Raw genomic sequence first — 10,110 nt, 5'->3', positions numbered from 1 at the left:
ATTTTTTACTGATAAGGTTATCAGCAATACATTCACTGCACCACACCCTGTCAAACACCTGGCTCCTGTATGCAACCCTTTCCCTATGTTCTCTCCTTTAACTGACACTGAGGTCTCTAAACTCCTCCTCTCCAACCACCCCACAACCTGTTCCCTTGACCCCATTCCATCACACCTTCTCCAGGCTATCTCTCCGTCCATCCTACCGGCACTTACACACATAATTAACACATCCCTTCTTGCAGGCACTTTTCCCAATACATTTAAGCAGGCTCGAGTAACCCCACTGCTGAAAAAACCTGCACTTAACCCCACACAGATAGAACACTACAGACCGGTTTCTCTCATCCCATTCATGGCAAAAACACTTGAAAGGGCAGTTTTCAATCAGATCTCCGCCTATCTCTCACAGAACAAGCTGCTGGATGACAATCAGTCGGGCTTCAAAAGTGGACACTCCACTGAGACTGCCCTGCTGTCTGTCATCGAGTCGCTGAGACAGGCGAAAGCTGAATCCAGATCATCCGTTCTGATTCTGCTGGACCTTTCTGCAGCCTTTGACACAGTCAACCATCAGATCCTACTCTCCACCCTCTCTAAACTGGGCATCACTGGAACTGTGCTTGGCTGGTTCAACTCCTATCTCTCAGAAAGGTCCTTTGAGGTAGCCTGGAGAGGTTCATGCACGTACTAAATTCAAGGCCCTGATGTGGCTCAGGTGGTAGAGCGGGTTGGCCACTAATCGCAGGTTCAAATCCCGGCCCACATGACTCCACATGCCGAAGTGTCCTTGGGCAAGACACTGAACCCCAAGTTGCTCCCAATGGCAGGCTAGCACCTTGTATGGCAGCTCTGCCACCATTGGTGTATGAATGTGAGTGGGTGAATGTGTCACTGTGTAAAGCGCTTTGAATATCGTTAAGGTTGAAAAGGCGCTATATAACTGCAGACCATTTACCATTTAATGCTTTGGAAATAAATCTGTAATTTTTAAAATTTTGTTCAAAATATCGTGATGCGTATTGTATCGTGAACCCAGTACCGTGATGCGTATCTAATGGTGAGCTGAGTGTATCGTTACACCCCTATCGATTACACTTCCAAGCGTCATCTAGCGCTCTGCGCATGCGTCAAGCACTAAAAAGTGCAGTCAAGCTTGACATCATGATTGAACCTAGAGACCGCAAAGGCAAAATGTACAGTGAAAAGGAGTTATATTTTGATCTGTTCTCACCCAAAAACTTTTCAGAAGACACGGATTAAACCACTGGAGTCTTTTATACTGCCTTATTTGCTTTTTGGAGCTTCAAAGTTTTGGTCACCCATTCGTTTGTATTGTGTGGACCTGCAGAGCTGAGATATTCTTCTAAAAATCTTCATTCGTGTTCTGCTGAAGAAAGAAAGTCATACACATCTCGGATGGCATGAGGGTGAGTAAATCATGAGTTTTCATATTGGAGTGAAATATCCCTTTAAGTGCTCTTCTACAAGATTTGTTTTTTTGCATAATATTTTAAGTAAGAGAACATGTATGTGCTTAAACCTGTGATATCTTGTTTAAACAAGTGCGCATAATGCAAACATGTTTTTTACTGGGTGTGCTCATGGACAACGTATTTAATGGCTAACTTAGAAAAGAATGTTTCTCAGGAAGTTTTTCTTGACACATACAGAACATTTTCAGTAAAATTTCCAGAGAACTTCGCACCACACCTTTGACTCCAGTAACACATGCTATGTCAACAACCTTTGCAGCATACACCAAAACACACTAGTGTAAAAGCAGCTTGAACAGCTATTTTATATATATTCTTGGCTATCTCTGCAGGTTACAACTTAGTATGCAATGTAAGATGAACAGGTGCTATTACAACACTTGGATTTTTTATGTTATAAGACTATTTTACAGGGTCCCCACACTTTCACTGGGGGGGGGCTTCATGTAGTAAGATTTTTGAGTTCTCTCAACAACTGTCTTAAAGGGGTAGTTCACCCAAAACAATTCTCTCATCGTTTACTCTTGTCCCTAATGCTATCAGAGATGTGTATGACTTTCTTTCTTCTGCTGAACAGTTTTAGAAGAATATCTCAGCTCTGTTGGTCCATACAATGCAAGTGGATGTGATCAGAACTATGAAGCTCCAAAATTCACAAAGGCAGCATAAAAGTAATCATACAGCTCCATATTTTCAGAAGCGATGTGATAGATGTGGAACAGATCAATATTTAAGCCCTTTTTTACTCTAAAATCTCTTTCAATACTTTTACATCTGAAAGGCATATGTGGTGTTGGTTTAGTTTCAGTTTCACATCTGAAAGTTAAGGTGGAGATTTAGAGTAAAAAATATCTTACATTTTGAAATGTTTCTCACCCACACCTATTTAAACAAGTTTAAAATCAGCAAACAGTAAAAAAAATAAGCCTAAAACACTAACCGCATTATTCGTGTTGCAATGCATGCTAGGAAACTTTTTATGAATATATGAACTTGTTCATTCAGACAAATCTGTTAGTTGGGACAACATTTGGGGAAATGTGTTTTAATATAGATGCAAAGAAATTCACATTTCATATGTTTTTTTTTTTTTTTTACAGAAATTGCTCTTAGAAAGAATTATATATTTTAGTGCAGAGCATAACTAGAAAAACAATTATATCGCCTTTAGAAATGTATGACTTTTAAAAAAAAAATTATTAAATTATTTTTATTATTATTAATAAATTACATTTATATAGCCCTTTTCTAGGCACTCAAAGTGCTTGTTTACAACTTTTCTAGGCCTGAAAAATATTCTAAATTCCCTGATATTTCCAGGTTTTCCGTGACCGTTGAAACACCTGATATTAGAGAAAAAAAATATCACGAGTATACACCTATACTTCCATATATTACCTAAAGCATCTGCTTAGTTCTAGGCAGAGAGTGAAAAACACAATATTAAAATAGCAGCAAAGAATCAATGGATGCATTAAAATCTCCACATACATACTACAGTTCAACGATTTAACAACTTTATTTGTAGACTGTTCAAAGGTTTGCACTTTGCCCTTTAAGCCTGACAGGGACAGGACACATAGTGTCACACAGTTAGAGAAGGCTATTATAATAATAAACAGAAATGTTTGTGGTAGTTGTAATTCAATCCTAACACAATTAGAAAGGAGAAAAGGTTCAGTTTGCTTTCTTTTAATTTCAGGAAAAACACCCCTGTACTTGCAATCAGAGCTCTGTGCAATCAAAACTGTCAAACGGTTTGTCAGGCCAGCAGTTTGGTTAAAAATACTGTATACATAAGCTTCTTTTACAGCCCTACAAACAACCAGACACGTACTGCAGTGCAGGGATTAAACAGACTCCGGGTTTATCAAAACTCCATTTATTTTGTTTGTTCTTTGAAACAGTAATTGTGAATCATTAACCTCAGTTGAGTTTATCAAAGTACTTGAGTTTGCCTGCAGGGTCTGGGATAATCTGTGCAGAAAGAGGACATATAGAGAGAGATATTATAACATTATACACACACAGCTCATACTTTCAGAGAAATATACATCCAATAATATCATACCGTATCACTGCCAGGCTTCCATCCAGCTGGGCACACTAGACCAGAAATATTGACACAAGTATTAGTATCAGCAAAGCACTTACATTTATGTCAGTCAGTCTCTACGTATTCATGTATAAACAACACAATACTAATGTTTTAACTTAGTTCAGAAATCAATATTTGGTGGAATAATCCTGATTGTCAATCACAGCTTTCATACGTCTTGGCATGCTTTCTACCAGTCTTTCACATTGCTGTTGGGTGACTTTATGCCACTCATTTGTGGCCATCCATCTTCCTCTTGATCACATTCCAGAGGTTTTCAATGGGATTCAGGTCAGGAAATTGGGCTGGTCATGACAGGGTCTTGAACCGGTGGTCCTCCATCCACACCGTGATTGACCTGACTGTGTGGCATGGAGCATTGTCCTGCTGGAAAAAACAATCCTCAGAGTAGAAGGAAGCAAGTTTTCTTCCAGGATAACCTTGTACGTGGCTTGATTCATGCGTCCTTCACAAAGAAAACCTCTGGAATGTGATCAAGAGGAAGATGGATGGCCACAAATGAGTGGCATAACGTCACCCAACAGCAATGTGAAAGACTGGTAGAGAGAATGCCAAGACGCACGAAAGCTCTGATTGAAAATCAGGATGATTTCTGAACTCTTCCCAAGTTCAAACATTAGTATTGTGTCTTTTAAAAAGGAACATGAACTTGTTTTCTTCGCATTATTCAAGTTCAAATGACCTGATGTATGAACTGATATCTGAGAAATTATGCCATTGTGTCATGTATAGATTTATATAGCTATATAAAAAACATCCGTGGCAATGTAAGATGTAAAGCGGTTACTAAATGTCGTACCTTCTCCATGTTTATCAGTGTACTGGAAGGCTTGTACCAGTCGGAGGGTCTCGTCAACAGAGCGGCCGACTGGCAGGTCATTCATAGTGATCTGTCTCAGAACGCCTTTATCATCGATGATGAAGAGTCCTCTGAACGAGAGAAGACAAAGCATTTCCACGTTATTCAACAAGCATGTTTTTAACATGGGATGGAAGAGGTAATTCTATGGTTAAATTATATATAACATAATGCAAACATTTACCAGCTTTACATGGTCATCATAACAGGATCACACTAGTGTCATGTTAACAGTGCAATGCCTCGCCCCGCCCCAGAGGCTTTCATTAAAACTGCATTACCGTAAATGCCATTTTTGCATTTTCAGTACCTGAGTGTGTGTCCCTGATCCTCCAGAAAGACGCCATAGTCCTTGGAAATCTGGTGGGTGAGGTCAGAAAGAAGGGGGATTTTCATTGGTCCAAGGCCTCCCTGCTTCCTGGGCGTGTTGATCCTGACATAAACCAAAATGACGGAAACGCGTCAATGAGTCCACGTGTAGTGCTTACTTAGAAAAGCATATGGCGGTGACTATTAAACAGGCAAAAAGCTGAGCTTATATGAAACAAACATAACCCAGGTGAAGTATGCGTGGTCTCACCAGGCCAGGTGGGTGAACTGGGAGTCCACGGAGCATGCGACCACCTCAGCGTTGATGGCCTTAAACTCGTGCACGCGGTCACTAAAGGCGATGATCTCGGTAGGACACACAAACGTGCTGTCGAAGAACACAAAGGTTGTAATGTGATTCGTGAGAAAGAAGAGGCATGACCAAGCTAATCACTGGAGCACACTAAATATATTTATCATCTTCATATTTTGTTTTTATAGAATAATGTAAACACCTTTGCATCATCTAAATAAGGTCCAAAAACATCCCAAAATCAAAAGAAAAATCAAAGCTAACTGTATTTTACAATTTTACCTAAAATGACTAATGAAAATAATCCAATTCTTTAATAATGCATTTTATTAAAATGAATTGGTATAATTGTACATGGATATGCATATAGATAATTGCATGATGTTTAAACGCTTAATTTTAATAACGTTTAATTTACTCTGCATTCAAGTAGAGGGGCGCTATAAATGCGTTTCACTTAAAACATTCAAGTTCCCATATAGGTCAGGCACACGAGGTGTCGTTTGAAAGCTTCGAATCTGAACTTCAGACAATACCGTTCCACAAAATAAGGCCTTAAAACATTTGTTGCAAATTAGCGCCCCCTGAGGTAATGGGGTAGAAATATTAATATGCAAAAATATATATTAAAGCATTTCTGATAACACTTAAATGGGCAAGTCATATATCACATGAAAGCTCTTATTCTCAGGAATGCAACTCTATAGTATATTTTGCTGCCCTTATACCACAGTTCGAAAGATTTTCCAAAAGAATCACAATGTGAAATGTGATTTCTGTAAGTCATCAAATACATATGGCATTCATGCACTGATTATTGCTGCTGTAAGCCTCAAATAGCTAAAACCTTAGGCAGTTGTCTAAAAAATTATCCTTTCTTTTTACTTGTCTGTGAGCTTGATTTGTTGAATAATCCTAATGTTATATCAAAATATGCCATCCAGTATGAAAAGCATGTTAAATAGGGCTGGGACAACGCCAAAAATACGTCGACGCAAAATACGCACGCCGATTCGTCAGACCCAAAACAAAGATGGCGGCGCCGGAGCGTAGTAGCAACACGAGTGGCTCCTCAGACTATCAGAAGTGCAAGGCGGCACGCACTCGTTCCTCTAAAGTTTGGGAATTCTTTAATTTAAAAGCAAACAATTCCGTGATATGTCGTCTTTGCAAAATGGAGATGGCCTTCCATTCTAGCACCACGGCAATGCACCAGCATCTGAAGAGGCGCCATCCGGCGCGCACACACACACACAGTATTCTTAAGGTGAAAGGAAAGGGTCAGAGTGTAAGTTGTTATTTGCATGTGAATGAAGATGCTTTTTTCAGTATGTTCAACATAAATGTTGAATTCTGAATGTTTATTTTCATTATTTATTTTTTGTTGGAAAAGCTCTTTCTGTATTAGCTTAAAGCCCACAAGTTTACAATAGTTACTGTATTTTTGATTGAATGCTAGACATCAGAATGAATTATTTTGCTCTTGTACACTTTTAGTGGATTTTATTTTAGAATTTTGAGTTTAAGAATAAGGTGAGTGGCAGAGTGTATTACTACTATATGTTGTTGTTATTTTTATGTGAATGAAGAATTAAAAGATACACTTTTTAGCTAGGACTATGTGTTTTCAACATAAATGTTTAATTCTGTTGGTTTAGGAAGGACGCCATGACACTGGCTCCCACTGTTGCTGTTAATTTTTATTTATTTTTTTATTGAATGCTAGACATCAAGTTGTTGTTATTTTATTCTGACAGAAGAATTACAAGATGCACTTTTTTCAGTAGGCTAGGCCTATGTGTTTTCAAGGCTTCAAGGTTTTATTGAATGCTACCTCTGACTAAGAATGCATTACTTTGCACTTGTATAGTCTTTTATTTTGGAATTTTAAGAGTAATAAACATTTATTGCAATGTTAAGGAATTCATGTTTTTTTCATTCAGATATGTAAATCAACATGTATAAATTGCTATTAGTCAATTAATGGAGAGATAATCGAACTGGAAAAATGAATTGTTAGATTAATCGTTTATCCCAGCCCTAATGTTAAACAAATCATAATCAAATAATGATTTTTCGACTATTGATGGTAAAATTATATGTATCATCGCAAAGATGAGGATATCGGCTTTCTAATGACACCTTGATTGATCTTCTACTCCACCCAGAGGCCGAGATATTCCATGAAAACATAAGGGTGGTGCATAAACGGAAAATTAGACTGAATGTCTATGGACGAGCAAATCTGTGAGGGGGAAAATGTATTGGAGCGCCCCCTACATTTCAGATCTGGATATTGTGATGGAATGTCAGAGAATAAAAAAAATATTTTTCCTAGTGCTTGCTGCCATCTAGTGGAACAAAATAAGACTTCAAAAGTGAAAGATTGAACAGAATTACATGCTTACAAAGTTGGTACAAAATAAAATATATATTTAAAAAAAAAAAAATAATCATAAGATTATAAACACATACAATATTATTTATGAATAATAGGTTTTATTTTTTATTTGGGGGGTTTTCTGAAAAAAAAAAAAAAAAAGTTTTATTGCATTTAGTCCACGGTGTGTGTGTGTGAATTGTGAGATTTTATAATTGAGTGTGAAAAATTGCATGTGCAAAAATGCACGAGTTTAACGAGTTAAAGTAGTTAATATTGGGAGAAAATGATTATGCTTAATAGTTGTGAAAACATTTATCACTGATTTATATCGCAAAAAAATTTATATAAATCTTTTTATATTTTTAAATCGCAATATTCTTCAATTTTTTGGTAGATACTGAAATAAAAATAATGCCAGTTATTTCAAATTAAATAATTAAAAGTATAAGAAAGAGTTCTCACCAAAGACTGTGAAAAAAAGGCACCTTTTGATGCAAATAATTGTGCAAAAATTAACTAAAGACGGATATAAACATTGTAAGGATTATTTGTACTGCAACATCTGATTGGCACATGCATTTCTTACCATGCCGCTCAACTGCGATAGAAACTGCACTTAAAAACTTGTGTGATCTGAGTATTACATGACTGTGTCATTTATTAAACATGCTTGACTGGTGGTCTGTGTACCAAGCATCCAAGAACCAGTACAACTGAGGTGTTGTCAGAGCAGTTACTTACAAGTCCAGTGGGTAGAAGAAGAAGACCAGGTATTTTCCTTTATAATCGGACAGTTTCAGGTCCTTAAACTCTCCATTGATGACAGCTGTTCCTTCCCAGTGTGGTGCTGGCTTCGAAACTGCATGGACAAATCACATCTTTAGTCAAGCAATACTCCAGAGCAGTTCTCAGTTTGAGCATCTGCATGAATGTGAAAGTGTCATGTCTCTTTAAGAGATTCAACTGCCCGCCCAGTCCATGCTTGGGTCCAAGTTTTACATCATGACGTGTCCTTAACAGCTGTGCATTTTTAAACTATACAAAGGCCAAACACAACAATTGCTCAAATTAAAACACCTCAGTTGTTGGTTTGCACATATGAAAAACTCAAATATTGACGCTATTTAATTAGCCTGCTAATGCATCAAATCAAAAGGGTCAGATACAAAATGTTACTTTAAAATACTGCTGCAACAATTCATGCAACATGATTTCTTTCTCTATTTAAAGTCTTAAAGCACTTTTACAAACATGCATTCTCTGTTATATTCCTAAATTAAGACCTAGCCTAATGCTAATAGGCCAATAGTTGTAGATGTTGACAGCTGTTAGAGATATCTCCAACATATTGCAACGTTAATACAGTTTATTTTCTCTTTTTTTATGTTAATTAAAACCATGCATTTTGAATGCATGAGACTTTGAACTGCATGCACGAGTAAAATGACACACTTTTGGCTTTGCTCAGGTGTAGTGAATGATCAGAGACTGGAACACGGAAGGCTTCTCCGGGATAAACGTGTCCACTGGCGTAACTATAACACTCCTGCTCTTTTATTCCGTTTGCACGCTCTCCGACAACCGAATCGATTAGCAGAAACAGCGCACACACCAGGCCGAGCCACTCTCTGAGCGTTTGAACGGAGCGACTGACATCCATTACTGAATCTTACAGGCAGCACGTTTGTCCGATTTGATCATTATTCCTCGTTTCCTCCTTTTGGCCAGAGAGTATTTAGCAGAGACGGGCCACTTCTTTTTTAATGAATGGGAGAAAGCGGAACGCCCAACGGTCAACGGATGTTGACAGAAAGTCCCGCCTTCCAGGTAAACGAGCCAATCTCCTTTTAGATACATACATAGCCTGTCAATCAATTCGCCAATGCGCATGCGCATTAGCTATACAAGCCAGGACAATTGCGTGTTTTAGCGTAATCTGAGGTAAAGTAACACAATTTATTATTTCAATTGTATCAAATTTTATTGCTGATTTAAAATATTTTATTAAATTGTAATCTTGACCAATCTTCTTTGAGATGCCTGTCTTTCTCCACTCAAGTAGATAGAAGCTGCACTGGCATGACTGGAATTAAACTAACGAGAGCGTTCCAGAGATGACCGACAGTGGAGACTTGCTGGAAGGATTTACGTTGCATTCAAACGGGATAAATCACCCTCCGAAGGGCACTTCGAAGGGAGAACAATCACGATACCCATACTATAAGATCGCTTCAAACTGAATTTCCAGTTAAAAAAAATGTTTTAATTAAAAAGAGTGTTTCGAATGACCCTTATTTTTGAGGCCCACACATTTTAGCCCTCCAAAACTCTCACAGTGGACGATAAAGTCTTCGAAGGGAATAGGGCATAGGGATGATCACTTCTGAATGGAACACACCCTTGGGGCTGCGTAGACACTTGATCTGTATAATGAATGGATCGACTGCTACTGTATTGTTCTGGTCGAGTCTGACGTCAATCCATATACCATAGAAGTTTGGGGTTTTCCACGCCTTTACTAATTTTATTTACTTATTTATAATATTGAATTGTTTTTGTATTACATTCAAATTCCTTAAACTTTCTTATTATTTTCGGGTATTTAAAAAAAACTTTTTTTTAAATTGTTTC

The 10,110-nt window shown here is 37.7% G+C and overlaps 1 protein-coding gene across 1 annotated transcript; it reads right to left on the bottom strand.

Annotated features, from left to right (window-relative positions):
* Window positions 1-3,017: 3,017 nt before the first annotated feature.
* Window positions 3,018-9,232, bottom strand: LOC127637686 (peroxiredoxin-4-like). The gene is made up of 7 exons (XM_052118899.1): window positions 8,932-9,232; window positions 8,221-8,338; window positions 5,055-5,171; window positions 4,785-4,907; window positions 4,415-4,545; window positions 3,568-3,602; window positions 3,018-3,473 (listed from the first exon to the last, which is right to left on the bottom strand). The coding sequence occupies exons 1-7, from the start codon at window positions 9,137-9,139 to the stop codon at window positions 3,423-3,425; spliced, it is 783 nt and encodes a 260-aa protein (XP_051974859.1). The 5' UTR covers window positions 9,140-9,232; the 3' UTR covers window positions 3,018-3,422.
* Window positions 9,233-10,110: the final 878 nt, after the last annotated feature.

This window comes from Xyrauchen texanus, chromosome 4, assembly GCF_025860055.1.
Source record: "Xyrauchen texanus isolate HMW12.3.18 chromosome 4, RBS_HiC_50CHRs, whole genome shotgun sequence".
Lineage (NCBI taxonomy): Eukaryota > Metazoa > Chordata > Actinopteri > Cypriniformes > Catostomidae > Xyrauchen > Xyrauchen texanus.
The sequence above is the reverse complement of the archived record's forward strand: the minus strand, read 5'-3'. Positions and strand labels throughout refer to the sequence as shown.

What these genes read in the sequence shown, in the direction of transcription:
- LOC127637686 (XM_052118899.1), bottom strand. Translation starts at nt 9,139, where the DNA reads ATGGATGTCAGTCGCTCCGTTCAAACGCTCAGAGAGTGGCTCGGCCTG. An exon ending in ACACCTGAGCAAAGCCAAAA is followed by an intron (nt 8,339 to 8,931) that starts GTGTGTCATTTT and finishes TTGTCCATGCAG; the next exon opens with TTTCGAAGCCAGCACCACAC. An exon ending in CACTGATAAACATGGAGAAG is followed by an intron (nt 3,603 to 4,414) that starts GTACGACATTTA and finishes TTTCTGGTCTAG; the next exon opens with TGTGCCCAGCTGGATGGAAG.